This window comes from Diaporthe amygdali (assembly GCF_026229845.1).
Source record: "Diaporthe amygdali strain CAA958 chromosome Unknown NODE_25_length_736740_cov_64_583793, whole genome shotgun sequence".
Lineage (NCBI taxonomy): Eukaryota > Fungi > Ascomycota > Sordariomycetes > Diaporthales > Diaporthaceae > Diaporthe > Diaporthe amygdali.
This window is the reverse complement of record NW_026517045.1, coordinates 290855-316467: the sequence shown is the minus strand read 5'-3', so window position 1 is coordinate 316467 and position 25613 is coordinate 290855. Positions and strand designations below refer to the sequence as shown.

Genomic DNA, 25613 nt, shown 5'->3' with positions numbered 1-25613 from the left:
ATCAGATGTAGAACATGGTGTTCTCCAATTTCGGGTGGACCTTCACAGTCGCCGCGACACTGCTCGCTCCAGCAACACTGCTCGCATCATCCGAGCTGCCCTCAAACAGATCCGCCAAGTACCGGCGTGCGCGCTCGCACAGAATGTCGGCATGGTACGCCGGCGTGCAGATGCTCACTGCCTTGGTGGCACGCGAGTAGGTGTAGCACAGGGCCTGCGTCATCCTCTCGAGCTCGCTGGCGGGCGACTCTTGCGGCTTGGTGGTCTTGAGTCGCCTGGCCCGCTCGCGGAAGATCTCGTCCAGCACCACGACGTAGTGCGCCGGCCGTCCGGTGCCCTGGATTACCGCATGCGACTGCAGGTAGAAGTCCCACATGCCCTCCTCTGTGACGCCGCGGTCGACGATCGTGCCGGGCTTGCAGTTGCCGCCGCGGTCCATGTCCTTGGCCTGGCTTGGGTAGAAGCGTGTGTGATGGCGCTTGCCGACGATGATAACGGTCAGCCGGGGCAGGTTCTTCTTGGTCAGATCTGCAGGGTAAATCTCTGCAAATGCCTTTCGCATGAGTGGGATCTCCTCGTCGTAGACTGTCTGGTACTGGCCCTCCGAGACACCATCGCGATAGATGAGGATGTTCTCTGGGAGAGCCGTATGCTTTCCGAGTTTGATCCAGTTGCCAAGAGCGGTCTTCATCATCGGGGTCAGGTCGGACACCATCTCCTGACGGGCCTCAGTTTGGATGCTGAGGACGCCAGGCCACTGACTGAGATGCTTGTCCGGACAGGCCACTAAGCCGGCAACAGACGGTGCGTGAGATGAGGAGCCAGGAGAGGGATGCGTGACATCGATGCCCACAACCATGGTCTTGTCCTCATTGATGAAGGAGAGACGGGAAGGCTCTACCATCTGGTTGTTGCCACCAAGCTTGAGGTTAAACTTGAGAGCGACATTCGCGAAATATTGGTCCTCTCCTCTTCCACCAGTGAACTTGGACCCCACGACACAAATGGTATGAATGCCGTACTTCGTATCACCGAGGGTCTTGACGTAGCTGTACAGTTCTGTGTTGTCGCTCTTGTCTCTGCCGGGGAGGATGACGAGAAGAAGATCAAGCTTAGCTGAGGCATCCTGGAACAACTTCTCCAATGCCGGGTCGCTGGAGGATTTGAGTTCTATTTCCCGGCCACCAAGCGCTTGTTGCTGAACCGTCACGCCATTCTTGCTCAGCGATGTAGTGAACCTGCTGACAGTGGCTGTGAGGTCCTGCATGGTAAAGTTAGGGCGCCTCGCATCTCGAATAGCAACCCAGGACCATGTTTTCAGATTCCCAGGCTTGTTGAACATGACATTTTCCATGTTCCAGCTGCCAAAAGCGACATTTACAGGCTTATTATTCTTGTAGTAGACCTTAGGCTCTTGCATTACACGAGCTGGGACGGTAATCAGGTTCTGGCCAGCATTGATACCGAATTGTGCCTGATGACATGCGGTTAGCTGGGGGTCTCACGGCAACTAGTGAGAGAGTCTTTGTAAGACGTTTCACGCTAAAGATCAGGGCTTACAAGGAGTGGATTGCTCTGTGTAGACAGACCGCCCGTGAGCAAGCCATCATTGACGATAGACTCTGCGTTGAGCCACGGCCCGCGTACAGCGAACCTGATCATGTTCCTGGTCTGGTCGCCGCTGAGCTTCGTCATGGCGCTCTGGCCAGGCAGCACAACACAAACTTCAGCAGGCAAGTAGGAGGGATTCTTGTCTGAGCCAACATTGATGACAGGCCAATCGTCTGCACAATCAATATTGTACGTGTTCTTGAAATGGTCGTAAACGCTGACGTAGCGGCCAGCGCCGGCAGAAGCAGGCTGGGGCCCAGCTGTCGTGGGTGCTGCCGCTTTGCTCTTCGCGCCTTTGCCCTTCCCCTTCTTCTTGGATGAGGATTGAGATGGCTCAGCACCTGGGGTAGAGGCCGAGGGTGTTGTTGATGTGGCCCTGTCCTCGAGCCAAAACTCCACGTGCTTCGGTCCAGCACCGAATTCTCTAACCCTTGGTCGATTTGGTCCCTGGCCATCGGATTTCTTAGCAAGCCCGAAGATAGTCTTGGGCCGGTAGATGACTTCTCCCTTTCTATTCGTCTTCTCTTTCAGGTGCGTCGCTCTGACACGAACAGTCTTGAGGAATCTCTCAAGAGAACGCAGTCCGCTGAGATCGTACCGAAGGCCATACGCCGTCATCAAATTCGTCAGCCTTCCCTCATTGTAGAAGGCGCCGTGGCTGACGTTAACATTGACGAGAATTCGATTGGTGGCAGCTCGAACGCTTGTAAAGAAGCCACGAAGAGCAGTGAGACCTCTTCCAAGGTCAAATGTATCAGCGTCTCCACTCATTGAGAAGGTCTTGCTTGCTCCAATCGTTGCGACGTTATTTACCGACTTGGCCCAATGCTTGAGGAAGATGTTGAGGGCTTGAATCATTTCCAATTTGCTGTCATACTGAACAGCCGGGTTCGTGGAGGAGAGAAAAGACACTAAGTCGCCAACAGTCAGGGTTTTGGTGTACTTGACCGTGACCTTATACTGTGGGGCACGCTCCTTGGGATCATCTTCCCTCTCAGCCTTGTATGTGACATCGATGACACTCTCATTTTCTTGCACGTCCAACTGCTTTGCGGAGATGAGGGTGGACTTGAAGTCGGTGACCATGTCTCCTCGGCAGCCGGCCAGCTCTGGTGACTCGTTGATCAAAAGACGGATGACCTGTGTGCGTTTCTTTCCAACAACGTCGGGTTTGATTTCAGAAACATCGTAAGAGTAAAGCGTTAGGTCAGATCTGGGAATCAGCTGGACATAGTTAGCGTAGACGGTGATGGGCTGGCCCTCAGTGCCGTAGCCAGGTCGGGCTGGCATGACATTGGACCCCTCGAGGTTCAACGAGCTCATAGCAAACTGGGGCGACTTGCGGGCCTTTTGACGGGCATCTTCGACCGCCTTTACCTGGGCATCAGGGGCGGGAGTTCCTCCAGTGCGAGGGGTGTAGACCTGAGCAGGCGGCCGTCCGCCACCGCGTCCACCGCGTCCACCTCGATCACCGCCACCTCGGCCGCGATCACCTCCTCCACGAAACGCTCCGCGATCTCCACCACCACGGTCACTGCCGCCACGGAATCCGCCGCGTCCACCTCGATCGCCAGCGCCTCGGCCACGGTCTCCTCCTCCACGGCCGGGCGGGAATGCGCCTCCTCGGCTTGGACCGCCGCGGGCGGCTCCATCCCCGCGTCCACGTCCTCTCCCACGGCCTCGGTCAGCCATTGTCGGGCATGCAATTGTGAACGGATCGCTTGCGAGTGATGTGATAGTGGGAAGCACGGTGTAACGGCCGCGTAGCACCTGGGCAGATCAGTAGCGCAGTAACCGATATTGGTGCAGCAAACACCTGTTACAAAGACATCTATCCAAATAGAAGTATCAGGTATTTCGTTAGCACAGGAGTCAGCGGCAGGTTGGGTGTGGCGGTTTGGGGTGGGATGGTACAGATGAAGTTGGTGGAGGCTTTGGTGGGGGTTAGGTCGCGCTACCTGTGTGAGAGCGATGGAGCTCGAGCAACCGTCGGTCAAGCCAGCTGCTGCAATATAGGTGTAAGGATAGCGGAACCCAGTCACTATGCAGAGAGAGAGAGGATGTAGTGCCTCTGATCTGGAAGATGAGGAATGAAGTGATGGATAAGGCTGAAGAGCAGGTGGAATGGAGGAGAGGAGAGAGGTGGATGTTGTTATGCAGCCCTGGACCTCAAGACCTCAGGGGTCTGGACAACCCTTATGCCAGCTCCAACTGGTCAAACCACCCTCCCCTTCCCCCAACGTCTTTCATCCTAAGAGCCCAACCAGCAGTCAAAGAGGCCTTTTGAGTTTAGGCGCCCCCCCCCCCAAAGGAACAACGGGCCTCTCTTTTCCCCCTCCTTTTTCTACTTATGCTTGATTGACTCACAAACAATGTGTCACAATCTGCGGGAGGCCCGATGAATTGCAATACATATGACACCGACATGTCACTTGCCATTGAATCTAGAACGGACCGTTTTTTTTTTTTGCTGGCATGTGGAGACGTTGTGCCCAAATGGGACCCAAACGGTGCAGACGCTATCAGTCCCAGCGTTGTACCAATGCTCCTGGGAGTTAGTAGGCTCACTCAACTCTGCCCATCTGTATTGAAAACAACAATACGCATACCAATGTGCCTCCCCTAATCTGAGTTTATATGTTATCTGAATTGAACCAGGGACTTGCCACAGTCACTCATGTAATCGACACTGGCCAATTAGATTCTCGACTAATCTCATATCAGCTTTGACACTGCAGACTCCCGTATCAATCAGCATGTCTTTCTCGAGACGGTATCTGCAGCCACGCCGAACTGTGTGACACTGCAGAAACTGTCACGGCCCATGTACGAAACTGTTACCTTGCCTGGGCATTTTGATTGGGTCTAGCTCAAGGGAGTGTCTCTGACTCAATCCGTCATGTGCAACGTCGGAGTCGAGTAACAGTTCGTGAGCAAACGGCCATTTCCTGCGAATCTCTTTTTCCGAGTGACCTCAATTGCAGTGGTCTTCAATTCAAACGTCAATATCTTGAAAGCACCTGCCTGGTACCTGGCTACTTGAACTGCTCTTTTCAGTCTGCAAATTCGCCGGGATTATGACGTATCTGCGGTGGGTGCTTATAAAACGCTCGCGTAGGTGGGAGGCCTACTGAATGAGTACCCCCGCTTCACTCCCACCCCCACCAAAGGCTATAAAAGGACAACGCCGCAACAGTCTCAAAACTCGTGACACGTCATTGCAGAGCCCCCGTATGGCTTCACCTACTTCCCCGCATAGAAAATTGTCCAATAAGATGTACTACAAGAAGTTATTATAGGAAGTGTATCCCATGGGAGGTCATTCCAAAAGAGGGTATCCTCAGAGAGTATCAACCGGGCGGTTACCTACGGATGGTTATCCTACGGGTGGTTATCCTACAAATGGTATCCTACAGCACCACTTGTTCTTCTACTTATCCCTCCTAAAGATGCTGTGACCACGAGGCGGGCACCCGAGGTTGAGCTCGTCAAGAGCTTAAGATCATGATAGCCAAAGAACAATACACCCAGCCATGAGAAGGTCATATATCTGAGGGAGAGCGTCGCAATGTCATCTTACTTTATCCACTTGTTGCTCAATAACTCCCCTGGCTTTGTCTTATCCAGGAATAACACTTGTAATGACACGGGTAGTCTCAATCTGGACAACTAGGCTACCGACCCTGCAGATACTTCGAGACGCTGCTCTTCTGAGTGTTGTTACGACCACTACCTAAAGGATCTGTCTGTTTGACAAGACTCACTACCAGGTATCTGTACCACTATTCAAAGCGCGATAATCTAAATCATGGATGAGGTCATTGCGATACAATCATATGTAGGCTAGATGTAAGCACTTACTATTTTCAGATGATGACTTGAAGACGGCATGAGTCCATATGTGCAAACATAAAGAGATATGAATATAAGGGTTTTTCGGGATCCTCATGGGGACACCTGCCGATCAGGTTTTCCTTGATTTGGTTATATATGGTAACTCTTGATTTGCGGAACAAAGCGCTAGGGACGGAACATGAGAGCGGAACGGCAACAGTAACTGTCACAATGAATCCTTCTGGACATAAGTAAAAGAGGAAAGATCCCAACAAGGTGAGAAATTGTAAACTTCAAGAACAATTAATCTAAAATTTGTAATCGCAACAGACTCAAATACTGACTGACTTAAATTGCATGTAAACACATTCGAAATGGCTGGCCCTGCAGTTTTACCCGATCTTGATACACTACCTGTATTTCAGTACTATGATGAACAGCAAGATACCCTCATCGACATTCTCTCTAATGATAATACGCATCCCAGAGTGATTGAGGACTACGTTCTTGATCCTGTAGACTGTGAGTATTCCAAATGTCTTTATTATTGATACGTCATACTACATACTGTACTGTCTTACTGAGCTAGGAAGTTTCAGCCGCTAACAATGCATGATGCTGAAGGGCAAGCGAACAATCGAGGCTTGGACAGAGGAGATGGCATGGGTCCACCCAACGGGGTAGATACAGTACCAGACATTCTCGGCCACAACATAGATGACCTCATCTGCTTTGTATGCGAGCAAGCCGGCTCTGCTGTAAGTCGTTGTCTTATCACAATTCAATTTCTACATCTCATGCGTCTCATGTACTAATAGTAATGTTATGATAGTGTGAGGGGCAGAATTGTATCGAGATTGCTAAATTTGATTTCGAGGACACGGCCGACACGAAGCTGCAAATCAGACAGGCAAGATGGGGCTATGGAGTGTTCGCATGGGCACGCATACCGAGGGGAACATTAATAGGCGAGTACCTAGGCCGTCTTATGCCTCTTGATTATGCCCATGCCCTTGATAATCGCTACATTTTCACGGTTGAGAATCGAGCTGACTCCAATGCGGAAATGTACGGTAATGTAAGTCATCCCTCTAAAACCTTGCAAGCCCTCCGTCTGAGCCTTTTGCTTCCCGTTTTGGAATCAAAAAGCCGTGAAACCATGAAGTAAAAGTACTGACAAGCGACAAAAACAAACAGATCACTCGTTACGTGAACCATCACTGTGACTGTAACACTGAGCCAATGATTGCTATGTACGGCAGGCGCGCCGTCATGGTGTTTGAAACGACCCGCGATGTCGCGGCCGGTGAAGAAATAACCATCGACTACGGGCCCACGTACTTGAACGCCGACCAACCCTGCCAGTGCGACGCGTTTCCCTACCCGCACACGTCTGAGGAGTACCGAAGGCGCGTGCATCCCGACCGTACCGTCGACGCCACCGGCGTCGGCACGTACGGCGGCTTCAAGGGGAAAGTTGGCAGGGGCCGTACCGAGCAGCCTCAGGCCGGCGAGGCGGGCAGTGTACAGACGCGGAGAGCAAAGAGAAAGCTTAGGACCCTGGGGGAGGCGGCTGCTGCTCCCAAGGAAAAACAGCGCCGTGTGTCCAACGGGTCGAGGACTTACCGAGGCAGGTTGACGAAACCGAAACTTGTAAAAGATTCTCAAAACATGTGGATTCCAGAGCCAAGAGCGCCGAGGAGGTCCCGTCGTATAGCTGATCGTAGAGCGCGCCGTACAGCTACCATGAATGTAGGCGCTTAGACTATTGATTCATTTTGTTTTCTGCTTTCCGCATGAAGGTGTTAAGAGGGTACTCGAACCTGGGGTATTTACGTATGTAATTTAAATTTTGAATTCCCAAATAATCTAATATTGACCAACTCCCAAATGATGCGTTCCAAATCGCGGAGGATATTGTGCTTCATGGTTTTTATTTTTGTCTCACACTTGGATTTTGTGAACATGATACACATGCAAATTGATTCCAATCTGGAATTGGCGACTATTGAAAAGAGACAGCAGAATCAAATCGAGCGACCATGAGCATCGCAGACTGCCCACGAGAGAATTGAAGAACCGAACCTTGGAGTGCCGAGGAGACTGACATGCCCGCGTAACGACATCTCCATGTTGGAATCAGGCGCAACACGCGTTTACCCCTTCGGTGCGCTTCGCAAAATTTCAAGTTGATTTCAAATAGATTTCTTACAAATGATTATCTTGCTTTTGTCTTCGCAAGGCCTACACTTCGGACATGGCAACCGGGGATTTAAGCACCATCTCCGTCTACCCCAACCTTGGGCCGACGACAACAGCCGGCGTCCTGCAGGTGAAACTTAGGCTCCGAGCCTGCCGCGCGAAATGTATTTAACCCCTTTCAATGCGAGATGATCGCCCGAATTTTCGACGTCGCAACAACATCGGCGATCGATATGGAAGCGAATACAGTGTTCAGAAGACTATGGAGTGGCGGCTCGCAAGAGCTTGTAATGAGCCTCGTGCTCTTTACAGCCACCTTGGGCATTATAAGGGTCCTTGTAATCCGCTATCGACCGGGTCTCCGCAATATTCCTGGGCCATTTTTGGCAAGCATATCCAATCTCGACCGCTTGTGGAGCTGCTTCGGCGGACAGCAGATGAACTACCACCTTAAGTTGCACGACAAGTACGGCTCGCTTGTCCGCATAGGAACGAAGCACGTCTCCTTCTCCGACGGCAGCTTGATCCCGCTGTTGTACGGCATCAGCACCCGGTTCTGGAAGAGCGAGTTCTACGACATGTTCAACCTCGACGGAACAACCACGACATTTTCCGAGCGAGACGAGATGAAGCATCGAGTGAAGAAGAGACCTGTCGCAGCGGCCTATTCCATGAGCACGATGAAGGAGCTTGAGCCGATGAATGACGAGTGCTCTGGCATACTCACCGAGAAGCTCGAGGGGTTGGTGGGGAACGATATAGACCTTGGCGAATGGCTGCATTGGTATGCCTTCGACGTGATCACGTCCATCGCGTTCTCCAACCGTCTCGGGTTCATGGAGTCAGAGAGCGACGTACAGGGGATCATCCACGCGCTCTCGACCCGACTGAAATACGTCAGCACCATCGGGCAAGCACCATACCTGCACAAATATCTATCCGGCAACCATCTGGTGAGCTGGGTCACCAGCTTTCTCCGAGATACCGACTCTCTAAATCCGACCAAGTATCTCATAGGCTTTATAGTGCAACAGGTGCAGCGCCGCCAGAGCAAGGACCCTAATACGATGGAGCTAAATGACCTACTTGGCCGCTTCAAACGCTTCAAGGACGGCGAGAAGGTAATGGATGACTCGGATCTGATGGCCCACGCCGCCGCAAATGTCCTAGCCGGAAGCGACACCACGGCGGCGAGCCTGCGGGCTCTGTTCTACAACCTGTGCCGCAACCCAGAAGCACACGACAAGCTCCTCGCTGAGATTGACGAGGCGGAGCGAAACGGCCGGCTGTCGGAACCAGTCACCTTCGAAGAAGCACAGCAGCTCAAGTACTTCCAGGCGGTCGTCAAGGAGGCTCTGCGTATGCATCCCGCAGTCGGCCTCCTTCTCGAGCGCGTGGTGCCAACAGGTGGCGCTGAGATAGGCGGCGTCTGGCTGCCGGAGGGGACTGTTGTAGGTATCAACCCATGGGTTGCGGCGAGAGATCGATCAGTGTATGGGAAGGATGCATACACATTCCGGCCGGAAAGATGGCTCGAAGCGGACACGGCTCAGCTAAGACTGATGGAGAGAAACTTTCTCGCGGTGCGTTGCACTTTTCTGCATTTGAATTTTCCATCTTGCCTATCAGGATGCTTCTTACCATGCCCTCTTTGCCAACTACTGACAACTATATAGTTTGGCGGCGGATCTAGGACTTGTCTAGGCAAGAATGTCTCACTGCTGGAGATATCGAAACTGGTGCCGCAACTGCTGAGGACTTTTGACTTTGAGCTGGCTGACCCTGCGAAAGAATGGACTCTGCATGACTACTGGTTTGTCTGGCAGACTGGCCTCATCTGCAGCGTCATCCGACGGACCAAGTCAGACTAGGCTATGTCTCTATACTGAAGACGCTGTCCAGGGCTGTTACGATGGTCTTCCAATTCCACCGTGCTTGTCAGGCGTCTTTGAAAATTCGCATGCAATCCGTGCCCCTGGGTTGTCATCAATCCTTTCTATCTGTTAAGATCTATGTTACTCGCCATTTGAATGGATTTCATTCTAGCGCAGTAGCATCAAACTAACTTCTATTCTCCTTGTTGAACCAGCAATCGGAGCAGGAATATTCTCGATCCATGAGTGGTTGTTAAGACGAAGAAGTAGGCACTGATATAGGTACCACTTAAGATGTCAGGCAAACTTCAAAGACATTCTCCTTTTTGGATTCTTGGTCCACGATTATGCTGCTAGGGCATTCCCGAGCATGAACACGGAAATCTGAATTGCAATCCTCCCTCAAGATGAGGTCGAGCGCTCTCTTGCATGTCAGACGACATGCCGCGCCACCGCAAGCTGCACGTCTTGCATCTTATCTGTACAGCCCCAATGACGATTGGGCAGCAGGGCATACCAGATTGTATCATTGGTGAAATGAGTCCGTCACAGCCACAAATGATCTCCTGAGAACCCCTCACCACTTTGCTATGGGCTACAGACCTTTTCGTTCTCAACCACGGCCTGTAAAGATAATAGAAGGCTCACCTACACGCGTCTCAAGACCCATCAAAATCTACCTTCATCTTGCCCTATATGTCACAGAATTCTCAGTCAGAACCTTTTACACCGGAAGGCTCCGAACACGGGCAAAACGATGCCTCAGCCACCTCCAACGTCAATGATGGGCCGAGCGACTCCCCGAAAGAAGAGGACCTTCAAAATGCTCGCATATTAGCTCACGCAAGATCTGTCGCAACACCACCTGCCACCCCTATGACGGATGTAATCGAGATGGATATCACGTCTGTCGACGTCCGCGAGCACTCGCCACGGGTATATCTGGCAAGACACGAGATCCGGCCACCTTCCCTGACGGAGCAAGAGATTGCAGACGTCATTCGACGGCTGGAAGTGGACCTGACAAGTGCTCTCGGAAAGATCAGGGCCAAGAGTCACCGCAAGCCGTGGGCCGAAAGCATGCTCATGATCGAAATGCGAATGTCAGGGATTCTGAAGCCCGGCTCGACCAAAGTGCGACTAAGGCCTTGCATATGGCTCGTTTGCGGCAGCAAATGGTGCCGCAAGATTGTAGAGAACGATGTCAAGCATCTGGTCTGGCTGAGCCCTTACGACGTTCACTTTGTACATAAGGGCGGCCCGCTGCTGTCAGCTGATGAAGAAGAACTCCCGACTGAAAACTTTGCTCATCCTACATTGGAAGCATGCACTACCCCTATCGGAGGATCGAGGAATTTTGTTTCAAACCATTCCATCGATGACGAATGCACCCGAAATGTCGAGGGGCAGGCTGGTTTGACAAAACGGTCATATGACGGTACAAATTATGTCGAATCTTGGGCTATGGCGAATGGCTACCATTATAACGTTGAATCCATTACCGGAGAGAATGTGCCTCAATATTCATCGAGTTGTACGACGGCGACCTCTGGGCCTTGGAGTTCGTCATCGAGTTCTGCACCATCGAGTTCTGCGCCATCAAGTTCTGCTCGATCGAGATCTAAGCCATCAATATCCAAATTATCGAGATATGCGCCATGGAGTTCTACACTGTCGAATTCTAAGTGGGAGCTGCCTTGCGAATTCAGAAGCCTAAGCGGTTGCCGTGGCATCTTTCACGTCGACGAAGAACAAGCTTGGATGGATCATATCGAAGAGCATTTGCAGAGCAAATTTCCTTCAAAGCTTCGCTGTTGGTTTTGTTCCGAGCACCAATTTGATGCGCAGGAGACCTCTGGCGGAGATGTTCGATCCAATTTCATGATACGGATGCGGCACATTCGGGACCACTTTATTCATGATGGCTTCATGGGCGAGAACATACAAATGGATGGGTACTTGTTGAATCACCTCCGAGATCAACGACTCATTGATAAACGAACCTATGAGAAAATCACAAAGCTTCAGATGATACCGGCGATACCGAGTTCCCTAGACCACCGCGAGGGGATCATAACCGTGTCTTCTAGCCGCAATCGGCGCCGCAGCCATCCGGAAAGCCACCTCACCCACAATACGAGACAGAATGGTCTCGCCTCGAAGACGGGCCATTTAGAGGAGCGTATGAAACCAAGCCCAGGCGAAAGTGACCCACTGCTGATCATAAATGCAACTCAGAAGCTAACCCGTAAAAAGTCGGAGCGCACTGATCATGATAGTTCACAATTGAACAGGGTCCATGACCGCAAGAGCGGCATTAGGCTTTCGGAAGATACTGAATTGTACCTCCACGTGCGCTCGAGACGGACAACGTCGCTTATAGGTCTGAGCTGCGTTTCATCGATATGGAGCGGTCGAATCGAAGCCAGTCGGAGTTCCTCAAAAATGGGTGGCGCTATCGCCATCACGCGTGAGAAGGAGACAAAACTCTACGGAGTGACCTCAGGGCACGGTCTGATTCGTCAGGTCATAGAAAGGGCACCACAGAACCTAGATGGTTACGGACCCCTGGTCTCTTGGTTGTCTGACAGCTCAGATTCTGAGTCAGAAGACGAGGAAGAGAGCGCAAATGTTCACGCCAAGGCTGAAGATATCCTAGATGCCGGAGTCCAGAGTGTTGTTGCATTAGATCTAAGCGATGTAACAATTTGGACGAGTATCAATCATGACCTGTCGGCAGGATTCGTTGGCATCAATTTCCCTCCGGCATCACAGAAACAAGTGCACCAGGTGGAATCGCACGTTCACGATGTTTTGTCTGGTGACCTGGCACTGTTTCCCATTCTTTCAACACATCGCCAAAGTTTATCGAATTACTACATCGAACAAGACACCATGATGGCAAAGGACGTGGTCAGTACCAATGAGGAGGAAATCGAATACATGCTTCCCGTAGTGGTCCTACTCGGTCCCGAACAAGCAGTCAACGGCACGCTGCTACCTGGCAAGTTCCACTTCAGTATGCGTGGGGCGGCTATTGAAACCAGCAGAGTCCGGCTTGAGAGAGACCTAGGTGAGTACTTAAAACTCGTCATTCTTGAATTAAATCATGCTGACCCTCACTGCAGCCAAGGGCTCCTCCGGGTCGTGGGTTGTCCACGACCAGAAGCTTTACGGCATGATCATTGCGGTGTTCCCAGGGGATTGCTTGGCACTTATGATTCCGGCAAAGAAGATGCTGTGTGATATTCAAGCCATGTTCCCGGACGCGACAGGCATTTCTGTCGACACAAGAATCTAAAGGGAAGGGTGACCGCTGCGCTTTTCTCTAGTGGATTGCACGCGTGTATGCTTATAGTAATTACTCGCTTTCACGTACAGGGATTTTCTTCTCGTTTGGTGGGTTTTAAACTCATGTATCTTGTTGAACGCCGAAATGCGACGTCAAGGCAGCCCCCAATCACTCTTTTGAAAATTCTCGAGGGTCAGATTGAGAATGCTGCCCTCGCCTGCGTCGTGGATTCGCTAGGCGCTGGTTGGTGATAACGAGGCTAAAGTTGACAAAGTTTCATCACCAACAGCTGCATGCGCATACATAAAATAGCCCCACTAGAGAAGCTAGCAGAGCATGGATGGCTACAAACGTTCAAGGGCAATGTCATGGGCTGATGGGTTAAGGTAGTACGGATGCATGATGCAACTCTCTGTGCCTCGATGGCACATCCGGGTGCACTCTGCTGTCAGCCCAACTGGCTTGAAGCTCCACATGTGCACTTTTTTTTCAAAGTCACAGCAACCAACATTCACATTCGGCCCCGCAGCTTTAGCGCATATTTCACACTATGATACAGCTCATCTCTATTCAAGGCAGTGCGTCTTGAACACTCTTCGTCTTGAACGCGCTTTTGGTCTGCTGTTCTCTTTTTTAATTACATACGCTGCAAGTTGTGAGACTAAAGCCCTAATGCGAACGCAGGCGCAGTACGGTTAGTTCTAAGGATGTTATACTTCAACTTCTTCGTCTACGCCCTCACATATGGACTGATCCTTACGGTATGGGTGCAAGACCAGTCTCCGAGCTGATCGATACTGATACTAATTTTTACCGCAGTTATGCTTGCTGATGATCTATCAGCTTCACTTCCACCCATTGAGAGGATTCCCTGTAAGTAGTCTTCTCCTCGTTCATGATGGTTTGGCATATATTTGTTTGTTTGTGTCTCGAGTTTGAAACAGAACTACATGGCTCTAACTTTCATCAGGGTCCTTTTTGGGCGAAAATTACTGATGCTTACGGGGGCATCAATGCTCTCACAAAACGGGCTCATCTCGCCACTTATCAGAACCACTTACAATATGGTAAGAGAAACCGCTGGGTCGCCCTTAACAACCATGCGCTAAGCACTCGATCCCAGGTCCTGTATATCGGCAAGCTCCCAACCGACTCATGTTTAATTCCGTGGGCGCACTGCAAGGTACGTTGTCTGGTGTTTATGCACTGGTCCAGGCTCCCAATTCATGCGCACGCACACAAGGGCCTCAGCTAATGAATCAACAACCAGATATCTTTCTCAACCCGGGAGTGACCAAAGGCCAAGCCTACGTTGATTCTCGCCTAGTTCCGAGCCCTAGTCTTTTTGACACCTTAGATCAGGCAGAACACGGCCGGAAGCAACGCATCATTGGAAAGGTTATTTCTGAACTTTCTATGCGTAGCTTCGAGCCCGTGATGAATTCTCAAGTGGATATTTTCCTCTCAGAAATTCTCAAATCAGCCCGGAAGGGTGCGGTGGTCGATGTTTCGCCACGGTGCTCCCGCCTCGCGGCAGATGTTATCTGTCATCTTGGCTTTGGCTATCCCCTGAGCACCCAGACCGAAGAGACGAATCGCCCACTTCTGGAAGCGTTCTCACAAGTCAGCGGTCGCATCGCCTTGTATATGAATTGGCCTTCCACTTCGAAGCTTTTGGACGCCCTTATCGCCTGGTTGGCTCACAAAGCTTCTGAAGATTTTCGTAAGTCCATACAGAATATGGTTGAGGCTCGAATGGCCTTGGACAGAGATGCGAAGCATGATCTGTACAAAATAGCGTTGAGCGACAAGAAAAGCAGCGATGAAGGCTTGCTTGAAAGTGAGCTCTGGGCAGAAGCGGTGTTCTTCATCACAGCGGGTATGTGCCCTCGCTAGATCGGTATTCAAACCTCGAATATCCGTCATGCTTACGATTAGCTTCAGGTGGGGCCACTACATCAGCGCTCATGAGCGCAGTGCTTTTCTATCTCTCCAGGAATCTCGAGATCTACCACAGGCTTGCTTCCGAAATTCGAACCACTTTCTCCTCTGGCCGCGACATTCGCAGTGGTCCACAGCTTGCGAGCTGCAAATTCCTTCGCGCCGTGATCAATGAGACGCTGAGAATGTCCCCTTCATCTATCGGCACATTATGGCGCCAGCAGGATCTCGCGTTACCGTCAGAGGTTGGCAAACCGTTCATTGTCGACGGCCATGTGGTCACTCCAGGAACCATGGTTGGCCTCAGCCCATACAGTCTCCTACATAATGAGAAGTACTTCCCAGAGCCGTTCATTTTCCGACCCGAACGACACTTGGGGACTGAAAAGGGCAGTGAGACTACTGACACTATGCGTGCTTTTGCTCCGTTTGCAGTCGGAAGTAGGAGCTGTGGAGGTAGAGCTGTAGCGTATCTCGAGGCAAGTTTAACCGTAGCGAAGACAATCTGGTATTTCGATTTTGAGAGAGCAAAAGGCAAAGCCGATGAGCTTGGAGAAGGCGGTCCTGGTCTAGGGAAGGGAAGGGAGAGAAAGAGTGAGTTCCAAGTTTACGATGTCATTACGGCTGAGCATAAAGGTCCAAATCTGGTTTTCAAGCCTCGAGGACAGCACTGGAAGGAGTTGGTAGAGCAAGTATGAGTGGGTTGGATAAGGTAGATGGGATAGCTCGAATGCTAAATATACGACAAGCAATATTATAGCCGAAGGTTAAGCCCCTTCCGAAAAGACTCGTGGCTACCTAGGGGTGAAGGTTACACAAGGGCTAGGGGGGGGGGGGGACTTGATAGCTCAGAGTATCATTTGTCTAATACTATCCAAGTTCACATGAAATACAGCAAAATTTGAACCGTGGACCATCCGCCAGCGGCTTCATGATCACGGCCTCCTTTAAAGTCTCAATTTCACATCTGTTAATACTGTTCCATGCTTTACCTTACGTTAGAGGCGAAGATTGTTTGAACCATAGTGCCAAAAACGCCCAATAGAAAGGTTGATCCACGGAGAACAGACACGAAATGTATGTCTGTGGCGCATGCATGTCAAGGACAGGACGTCTTAGTTCTTTTTTATATTCATATGGACAAAATTGGATATGATCAACCAAAAGTCTGCCCTCATATTCAAGTTAAGTTCTGGTCAATCTTCAACCTTATGCCTCCTGGCAAGTCTTGCTTGTCATTTTGACCACGAACGAGCCTCGTTCAATGGTGTTGATGTAGATGAAACCAGACTTGAAGTACGCGTACGAAGACCAGGTGCCGAGGAACGCGACTAGCCCGCCTCCCTCGGCCCCATCGTCCTCAGGGTGGATGTCGAAGAACCCGGCTTCGCAGACCCCGGCACCAGTTGGGTCAGACGGGATCGAGGAGACGTCGAGGACACGCAGCCCCGCACCGTAGTTTGCTGTTGAAAAGAGATGAGCATTTGTGTGGCTGGGCTGTAGATGCACAGACTGGCTCCAACTGGGGTAAACTCACACTGATAATTATACCCATCAACGATGTACTGGTTGTGATCAATGGAACGAGTCTTTCCCTCATAATAACCAGTCAATTTGGGCGACTCGAGATCGCGGATGTCGAAAATGTATGTGATGGGCAACTTGTTGGTCGCTGGGCCTTCTGTACCGTCACGCTCATCTAGCTCATCGTCGAGCACAAGGAACTCCTGATTGGATATATCAAGCACAGCACCTTGGTGAATGTACTTGGCACCGATATATGAGGTGCGAGAGATCAGCTTGGTGAAATTGCCAATCTTGTTTGTGACATCGTATATCGTAAGAGTGTCTATATAATTCCAGGTTAACGTTAATCATTGTATTGAAAGAAGGAGGTCGTTAATGCAATAGTAATAAGTCCTACCTTCATTGTAACCATAACAGATATCACGGCCCTGGTAACGTGCATCTGGCCCACGGTAGACAAGACATTGCGCATCGTGCACGTAGCCATCACCGGCAGCGCACCCGGGTGTGGTGGGGTTAGAAGGATCGGTCATGTTGATAAAAATTAGCCCTCCACGGCACGGTAGATTGTCACGGTTCCGCACAGTCTCGTTGCCGCCGACAGATCCAGCAGCGATGGCATAGCCAAGCTCTTCATTCACCACGATGTTGTGCGTTCTTCCAACAGGCAGCTTGTTGAAGTGACCAGTAAGATCCTCCTGGGTGAAGACAGTCGGGCTGGCCGGGTCCACATCGAGAAGCTTCTTCATGTCGAATATCTGCACACCGTGCACGATAGCCTCCGAGCCGATGATGGCCAGGTCGCCCAGGGTCCTGATCTCTCGCCATCTCGAGCCGATGGGATCGTATTGTGGGAGTCGCCCGAGGTAGAGCAGTTTGCCCTCGGACGTGATTTCTGCGAAAGCTGTTCCATCGTACTGGCCGATGGCGACGAACTCTCGCCCATCCTCGGATGTCCATCCCCACGAGGAGGACCCGAAACCTTGTGTGCTTCCGAGATCTGCATGAGAAAGAAAATGATACAGGTCGATCTAAGAATTTTCAGTGGCCATACAATGCGCAATTATTCTTTCTCATGAAATGTTGTTGACAATACACACATTGTTGCACTGAAAGGTGTTGTTGGCATCTCCGGGAATGGCTGCGGCGAGGCCGTCGATACAGGGAGTATAACTCAACTCAGGGTACTGAGCACTTTGCATCAACCCTGCCGCTAATTCCGAGTCCCATTGTGCCTATCTCATGTCAGCTGCGCGTGAAGTGAAACAAACTTCGAGAGCCAGACTCACAGTTTTGGCTGCCATGCTTCTGGCGTGAACCTTGCCCGACAGATATTCCTGAGACGATGCGACATGGGTCATGTCGATTTCTACACCGGCCGTCTTGTGAAAGGATACAACTGCGGCCAAGATCGCCGCATATGACTGTTTTCTAACCATTTTCAAGGCTGTGGAAGGATTCACTACTGTCTCCAGATAGGAGGGGGGATCTGGTTGATACATCCACCAAGCATGCTCGGAGATCTGCAGCTCCTTATAAGCACTCCGACAACTCTCCACCTAAGCATCCCCTCAGCAAGAAGGTCGCCATCGAGAGATGTACCCGAACCGACCTGCCGGATCGTATCTCTGGGCATTTGCAGTGGACCACACTGGGTCAGCCATTTCTGCTCTTACGCCCGATGATCTCGCAGTGCCCAGCTATCGGTGCATCGACCGTTTTCTTGGTCATGGCTGAATCAGGAAGGAAGCAAGAGGCTTAGCGTAAGCTTGCGTTGGCAAACGAAGCATTGGCAACTTGGCGATATTAAAGTTCATTCGAACTATAGGCTACAACAAAGTACACAATAGCACTAGACGTGCATGGCGTCATTCCGGGCCTGGCATCTCAAATCGGCCGTTAGCTTTCCTTATAATATGGCCGCGTCGGCGACTAAAATACTCAAGTAATTTTTATTAGTCTTTTATCATTAAGTGAGCGACAGAACTAGCTGTGAGAGGATACAATGCTTTGTTTCCGGGAAACAAAGCCGACATTGAAGATAGTAATATTATTGGGAGATAGTAGAAGATCAACGACCCTCGACTACAATCCTGAAGCACCCCCGATATAAGAGTTTTTCAAGTCACTTATTCTTCAAGAGAGAGACACTTGTAGACGCACAATCTCATGAATCTAGAATACCAATCAAGGATACTTTCAAAATTCTCACAGTTCTTTGTCTCTTGAGGCCTATGTAATTTCGAGGCGAAGGCCCATACATTCATGACAGAAAAATGGAAACCTTTAGCTATTGTGCGATTGCTTGCGTATAAGATCACGGTACGCTGCCTGGTAATCAACAACCCAGGGCTGTCGATCAGTCTGTAGGTGGGCGCTCAATCTGCGACTCGGTACTGAGGTCGTCTCCTAGGTACTCGACGCCGGCCATATTCCTGTGGATGATAGCAAACCGGAACGTGTCCCCCTGCTGGAGTGGCCGATGCCCATCGGGCTGCGGGTCCATGCGGTAGTTGTTGAACTGCTGGCCCATCAGGCTACCGGCCCTGCGGTTGTCTCCGGCCTCGATATACGTGACGACGGCACCAGCGCCCCCCTCGTGAGCGATGGCCGGCGGGTACTCGTCGCGATCGAGCTGCCCTGTACTGCCAGACCCTCCCCCAAGCTCCTGGGTAGTGAGCTGGAGGAGCTCCCTCTGCGACTGGTACTGCCCTGTGGACTGGACCGCCGGGCAGGCGTGCCCCTGGGATCGTAGGTGAGCTGCCAAGGATGGTTCACCTCGTTCACCGCGAAGCGGGCGTTCTCTACTGCCCCTGGGGTGTCTTCCTCGTACAGGTAGATCAGCCAGTTGCCGTCTTCGTCGCGCCGGGGCACGTCTGCGGGCAGGATGGGCGGCTCGGCCGGGGGCGGCGGCAGGGGCGGGTCTGTAGTGCGTCTGTGCCGGAGCCTATAGCCGTGCGGTTGATCCGTCTCGTCTGGCGCCGGCGTCGTCGTCGCGACCAGGTCGCTTGCAATCATCGCGACGGCGAGCAGGATGGCGGCGACGTTGGCGTTGCCACAGCGCTGGTCATCCTTCGGGTTATGCACGAGGACGCCGCCCGCGGCCTCGGTCCCGACCACGTAGCTGTGGCTCTGGCTCACCATGTGCGGCTCGGCGCTGCGGATCTCCGCTCCCTCGGTCTGGTGGATGTTGGTCACATATACTTCTGTCTCGGAGCCGTTGGCGCTCATCCCTCTCACCTTGGCACCCACCCAGAGCATCCGCACCGGGAGCCAGTAGCCAATACGCAGCTGGTCCTGGCCTACTTTGACAGTCTGGGGATACAGGTACAACATCGTGTCCGGGTGGGCACGATAGGACAGTTGCGTCTTTCCATCTGTGGAGAAGGACACGACAGTGAATGCGGACGAGGTGCCGTATTCGACGTCGGCGGCCATCTTGGGCAACAAAGTTCTCTGCCCGAGGTCATAGCTCATAAGTTGCGTCTTGGTGATCTCTCCCTCAAGGTCGCCCAGCGGGATCTGCCGGCGCCCGTTGCTGTCTCACACGACGACCGGGACATCGAGCGCCCAGCCAGTCAAGCACGTGCAACTCCCAGACGGAGTGGAGGAACCGTCCAGCTGGGAGATGTTCCCTGGGGTTTTCCAGTACTCCTCACCATCGTTGACATGATTGGGGGTGATGATGTACGTCGTGGAAGTGCTGCTGGGATTGAGCATCGCAGCGTCAGAGGAAACAGATGCGGTGGCGGTATAATCCTTGTATGAAGTGTCATGGGTCATTGGGAAAACGATCTCAATACGGTATAACACGCTGGGCGGGATGTTGGGCATGGCGCAGATGACATCCCAGTCCGCAATACGGCAGCTCAAGTCATCCAGCGGCTGCCACTCGTAGACGTCTAGACTCGGCGAAGGATTGGTGCCATCAGGCACCCATACCTGACCACCGCTGCAGGACACCTTGCTGTAGTCCATCGACCACGTATAGCCCGCCTTTAGTAGAGACTGGGTAGCAATGGTTGGCCCAGCGTTAAAAATGAAGAACGTCAACGTCTCGCTCTCCCCATAGGGTAAGTCGTTATTGTAGTAGGCCCGGGCAGAGGCAACCCGCAGATCTGCCTGCGAAAGTGGCACAACGGCAGTCAAGCCCTTAAAGTCCAGGTTGGAGACGTCGCCGGGAGTGTTCCAGTAGTCTGGACCGTCGTCGTGGTGGTTGGGGGTGATGATATATGTCGTCGAGTTATTGCCCGGCTGCGGATCGTCAGTGGAGGACGACACCGACGCCTTCATCGTATAATCGGCATTGGAGGACTGGTGTAGCATAGGAAATGACAAGTTGAGCTCCATGAGTGTGCCGCCTGGAACATCAGGTAGAGTGGTCAACATGTCCCACCCCTCGTAGTGACTGGACGGATTGGGCAGGTCGGCCCAAGTAAGAGACCCAGGAATGGTGATGACTTCAGATGGTTGACCCCACTCCTGTGCCTGACGGAGGCTAGTTGTGACTTGTTCATAGTTCATAGAATAGGAGTAGCCGGCTTTGACGGTAGGAGCCACAGCTCGATCAGGTCCGGCATTGTAGATGTACAGGGTGATGGTTTCGGACTCCCCATATGGCTTGTTGTTGTCGTAATAGGCTCGCTTGGAAGCAATACGCAGGTCGGCAGACTCAGACATGATTCAAGTCAAAAAAAGTCGGATTGGAGGATGGATCAAATGTGTATAGCAGGTATGGATGATAGCAGATGACGGGGAACCCTCAGCAGGCACATTTATGCACACATCAGCAACGGGGACGGTGTCGGTTTCCATAGACGATGCCGCAATATTTATACACGAAAGGCCCATTCAGGAAGATATTTCGCTACTGGAAGATGATGATGCTGAAGTAAGTGCACCAGCAACGCAAACGATGGTGTCGTCGAATACTTCCCGAAAGGGGATGTTCAGGTCTGATGCGACAAGCTGAGCTGCGAGACTGACGTAATTTGTCTAACACTCATTCGTCCATTAATTGGACAAGATGCAGAGCTTGCAAAGTGAAGACGAAACCTTCCAAGATTGGAATAATACTTCGTGCATATTCCAAGACCGACATCTGCACGGTAAGCAGTCGGTTCATCTTCCCGTCATTGTTGTGGTCAGTAGCCTGCCGTTGCCTTGGCATCAAGAGGCACATCATCAGTGCCACTGTCCCTTGCAAGTAGCCAAGGTCGGCCCACCCGGTACCAATATTTCTGTATACACACCTAAGATTTTAAAGTACTTCTCGCAATAAGCTGAAAGCTGCGCTATCTTTTGTACTCTCTATACCTTCACATCTCTAAACTATACCCTTATATCTCTGTAATCTTTATACTTACTATATTCTCTATATCCTTCATGTTTTTATCCTTTTCTATTAATATGTAACATTGTTTTAGTTTTTCAAAATTTTGTCTCATGTATTTTTCATATCTCTGACCCCTTGATATTTTGATATGATATCCTCAACCTTAATTTCAACTATCCTTTAATTTTAACCATTTTACACCTGTATATGTGGATAACCCGAGGTCAATAGGGTGACCAAGTATGTTTTTGGAGTACTTGCGGGCTTTTGGTGCCCAAAATGCTTATCAGACGTTTTGCTTGCAGCGCCTCCGGAAGTCCTTTGCAGCTAACTTTGATTGCTTGCATATTTCAATTAGCCGCGACGCTTGAGCCACCGCTATCGTGGGCGAGGCGAATTTGGAAGCGCTCAGCCAAGTCCGCAGGCGTACTGCAGGCTATAAATCTCGATATTCGAGGATTGTTGTCCCGATAGGTTGTGCTCAATACGCCATCCATGATCGCCGAACCATGGCACTTTCTCATTTGTTAGTTTTCAAAATCTGGGCACAACAGTGGGCCTAGGGGAGCATCTAATGAAGGCAAGACAATATCCAAGAGCGCTGCAGGATTTCATGATTCTGCGGTGGATCTATTACATTGGATGTCGGAGAGGCACACAAAGACGATTCTAATAAGAGGAAATTTCTCCCGATGGACAAGCTTCGATGATAGCGGTACTGAGGCAATGTCCTGCAGTGCCGATAGATCAAGCTGAATCGTCGCTTATCAACGGCACGGTAGTTGCGGGCCAAAGTTTCTTCAACCGGGCCGGTAATTTTCACTGGCGAAATTGTAACAATCGGCATTGGTCCTATTAATCAGCAAAAGCTACCACAGTATCGCAGTGTTGATTACGTCGCACGACGCCAGCATATCTGGTTGTCAAAGAGAGTTAAGCGTGTTGTCGGAATCAAAGCCGAGATGGGGGGGGGGGCGTCGACTCCCATAGCGCCTTCTGGGCGGTCCGTCATCTCTAGACCTCTATATCTCCACATCTTGACTTGTCCAACATGATATAACGCACGCCTGTACAGCCACCGCGACGGAATTGGGTAGCTTCTACCTCGTACTTCACATCTCTGCTTGGCCGACGGTGATGAAGGATCAGCCGGGTCTGCCCCCCAGTGTCAACTCGGCCGGCCATCCGCCTCGGCAAGGCTCCAATGCGGATGCGCAAGACCTTTACCGGCTGCTGGACGTGTCGTGCACGGCGTCTCAAGTGCAACGAAGGGCGGCCATATTGCCTACAATGCCGGACCAAGGGCCTACGCTGTGAGGGCTACGCGACTCGATTGCAGTGGCTGCCGCCCATGCGCTCGGCCCTCACTCTTCAGCAGCATGAGGAGCCGCTTGCGCACGAAAAGAGGCAGCAGCACCGACGTCGTCTGCTCCTCGGTATGCGCACCCTTGTCCCGCACGTCATGTTATCGTACTCTGTCCTGACTGACGAGCTGCGATAGCACACGATTTGACCCTTCTGAGCGAGCTCGAGCTCGAGACGGCCTTGTCTGACATAGACAGAGCAGGTCTCCAGTTGCAATCAGCAACATCAGGCCCTTTCTCCGTCTTTGCCGTAACCACAACCGTCCACGATGCCGCGGTGCCGTCTGCGGTGACTCCAGCCCTATCGTCTGACACGATGACGCCGGACTCTGCTACTAAGTGTTTCGACACCCTGGCTAGCCCCAGTGACGATTCCCCCGAAGCCCAGTGGCAGAGGGACAGCCTCTCTGCCATCTCTGTCCGCTCCCAGCCCGCCGGTGACGAGCATGGCAACCCCAAGACTCAATCGTCACCTTCGACTCCCTATCTCGTTCACGTATCAAATGCTACGGACAATCCCTTGGGAGTTCCGGTCATCGCCGCTGGACACATGGTGGAACAGCCTGTAGCTTCAGAGACAGTGGTCGACCCGCCATCGCTTTCCTCGAGTCGAGACGCAGAGGCACCACAACAATCGACTCACCCGCGACCTCAGCCATATGTGGTCCGTCTCCCTCCTGCTGCAGCCTCCGATACACGAAGTGGGTTTCTGACGCCAAATGTCCGCATTCTGTTGCAAAATTATGCGAATAATGTCGTTCCAATCTTGGGCACGCTCGATACTAGCCATAATCCGTGGAAAGAAGTTCACCTCCCGCAAGCTATGTTGTGTAGCATCGAGCTTGACATCCTTGGCCACTCGACGAGATCCAAGCGCGCTCTTTTGCATACCATCTTGGCTGTCAGCGCATATAACATAAACAACATCCAGTCTCGTACTGCCGAAGATACTGACAGTCGTAAATGGAGCTATTTAGCCTCTGACTACAAGTGTCAAGCTTTGAGCCTGCTCGAAGCATGCGTGGGAGCTTCGCAGGGTACACTCGACTTCCCTGTCTACAACGAGATTCTTGCAGCGATGCTGTCTATGGTGACAATTGATGTAAGCTCCAAGATAGGACCCCGCGCCCTCCTTTTGCCACCCGTAGCAATCGCTTAATTCTTGATTTTAGGTTATGTCTGCTGACACAAAGGTTTCTGGGATTCATTTGAGGGCATGTCATACTTTGATACAAGAGCAGTTGAGAAAGGCCAAGGGCGACATTCCAGAGCCGAGCAAAGGTCTTCACACTATATTTTTGTACATTCGAACAATGCAGGAGGCTACCGAACTCTTCTGCGAAAATTTCAATAGTGTCGTGACCCCGACTACGGATGAATCGACCATTACCGGGTGCCATTTGGAAGATTTGACGGCGCTCATCACCACGTACGAGGCAGCGGAACAATTCGGCTGGTGGTCCTGTGCAATCGTATACGGTATCCCGAATAGTCTACTGTTGCTTATTCGCAAGGCCAACATGTTGATACGGTCCAAACGAAAATACCAGTCGGATGGCGCTCTCCACGGCGCAGATTCTCAGCCTGGACATGCCGAGTTCGAAGACTTTGAAGAGAAGATCCTTGGCTGGCCAGTGGAGGATACTATTGCTCACTTTGAGGACGCCCCTGTCTCGCCTGAGAAGCGCTTGATAATGCAGCTCTACACTCGCGCATTCCACAAAGCCCTAATCATCTTCTACTGCCGGAAATGTCTTCATATGAATCAAAGACACCTCCAACCGTATGTGCACCAGGTCATCGAGTATCTCGAGCAGATTGCACAAGTCAAGAAGGAACATGGGCTCCGCGCAGGATCCATGATCTGGCCTGCCTTCGTTGCGGGGTCCCAAGCTCTAAGCCACGACATTCAGACTCGATTTCTAGGCTGGTTTGATCTGGTTGGTACGGAAGGCGTGGGGACATTCAGTCTCTCCAAAAAGGCCCTTCAGAGAATATGGGATCGTCCCTGTGCATCTTCTTGTTTGTCCAGTTTAGATGGCTTTCATCTAGTTCTAACATGACGAGATGCTAAGTAGGCGAGCCTCTCCAGGCTATAATTGTATTGAATTTAAGGACAATGTCTGTTACGGCCGTTTGCGCCCAGACTTCAACCGAGAAACCTAAGAATAGGAAATAGGAATATGCAAGGAGGCGTGTCAACTAGGGCTGATTTGCGAGATACGACTAAATGACCATAAAATATTGAGACTGGCTCTTTACAGCAGTTTCTTGACCACCATGGTGGACTGGCTATAATCTGATAACACCAAGCCAAGACGGGTGAAAGCAAGTAGAGCCGCAACAACATGAGTAATAACCTGAGAAAGTTACAATAGTTGCTGATTTACCTCGAGTTCCACCACCCCTGCCAATACACCCGCCAGCTTGTCAGCAACACTTGCAAATGCCGTGTGACTGCCGGAGACTGATATAATTTGGAGACCGAGGGAGTTGGTCCAAGAGTGCTGCGCAACGATTGGGAAGCACGGGCACACCATCTTCTTCGCCTTTCTTTTGTTTTTCTTTTTCTTAATGCACCGTACTGTGCCCCTTGTAATGATTGCGGCGCGAACAACATAAACGTGTTTCGG

At 51.4% G+C, this 25613-nt stretch overlaps 7 protein-coding genes across 7 annotated transcripts; 4 read left to right on the top strand and 3 right to left on the bottom strand.

Annotated features, from left to right (window-relative positions):
* Window position 1: 1 nt before the first annotated feature.
* J7T55_007949 (uncharacterized protein) lies at window positions 2-4025 on the bottom strand (the record flags this gene model as incomplete). Its single annotated transcript, XM_053131094.1, has 4 exons — window positions 2-1474; window positions 1561-2929; window positions 2989-3381; window positions 3979-4025. The coding sequence occupies 4 exons, from the start codon at window positions 4023-4025 to the stop codon at window positions 2-4; spliced, it is 3282 nt and encodes a 1093-aa protein (XP_052990785.1).
* Window positions 4026-5819: 1794 nt separating this feature from the next.
* J7T55_007948 (uncharacterized protein) lies at window positions 5820-9518 on the top strand (the record flags this gene model as incomplete). The annotated part of the gene is made up of 7 exons (XM_053131093.1): window positions 5820-5967; window positions 6070-6203; window positions 6278-6523; window positions 6643-7197; window positions 7688-7777; window positions 7836-9230; window positions 9324-9518. 7 exons carry the CDS (start codon window positions 5820-5822, stop codon window positions 9516-9518), a joined length of 2763 nt encoding a protein of 920 aa, XP_052990784.1.
* Window positions 9519-10217: 699 nt separating this feature from the next.
* Window positions 10218-12822, top strand: J7T55_007947 (uncharacterized protein; the record flags this gene model as incomplete). The annotated part of the gene is made up of 2 exons (XM_053131092.1): window positions 10218-12594; window positions 12650-12822. The coding sequence occupies 2 exons, from the start codon at window positions 10218-10220 to the stop codon at window positions 12820-12822; spliced, it is 2550 nt and encodes an 849-aa protein (XP_052990783.1).
* Window positions 12823-13363: 541 nt separating this feature from the next.
* On the top strand, window positions 13364-15452 carry J7T55_007946 (uncharacterized protein; the record flags this gene model as incomplete). The annotated part of the gene is made up of 7 exons (XM_053131091.1): window positions 13364-13391; window positions 13498-13574; window positions 13633-13686; window positions 13784-13880; window positions 13937-13996; window positions 14084-14692; window positions 14752-15452. The coding sequence occupies 7 exons, from the start codon at window positions 13364-13366 to the stop codon at window positions 15450-15452; spliced, it is 1626 nt and encodes a 541-aa protein (XP_052990782.1).
* Window positions 15453-15963: 511 nt separating this feature from the next.
* J7T55_007945 (uncharacterized protein) lies at window positions 15964-17720 on the bottom strand (the record flags this gene model as incomplete). Its single annotated transcript, XM_053131090.1, has 5 exons — window positions 15964-16217; window positions 16292-16603; window positions 16679-17312; window positions 17382-17516; window positions 17571-17720. 5 exons carry the CDS (start codon window positions 17718-17720, stop codon window positions 15964-15966), a joined length of 1485 nt encoding a protein of 494 aa, XP_052990781.1.
* A 920-nt stretch (window positions 17721-18640) lies between these two features.
* Window positions 18641-20961, bottom strand: J7T55_007944 (uncharacterized protein; the record flags this gene model as incomplete). The annotated part of the gene is made up of 3 exons (XM_053131089.1): window positions 18641-19000; window positions 19060-19819; window positions 19883-20961. The coding sequence occupies 3 exons, from the start codon at window positions 20959-20961 to the stop codon at window positions 18641-18643; spliced, it is 2199 nt and encodes a 732-aa protein (XP_052990780.1).
* A 1859-nt stretch (window positions 20962-22820) lies between these two features.
* On the top strand, window positions 22821-25316 carry J7T55_007943 (uncharacterized protein; the record flags this gene model as incomplete). Its single annotated transcript, XM_053131088.1, has 4 exons — window positions 22821-23052; window positions 23118-24082; window positions 24222-24924; window positions 25294-25316. The coding sequence occupies 4 exons, from the start codon at window positions 22821-22823 to the stop codon at window positions 25314-25316; spliced, it is 1923 nt and encodes a 640-aa protein (XP_052990779.1).
* Between the last annotated feature and the right edge of the window lie 297 nt (window positions 25317-25613).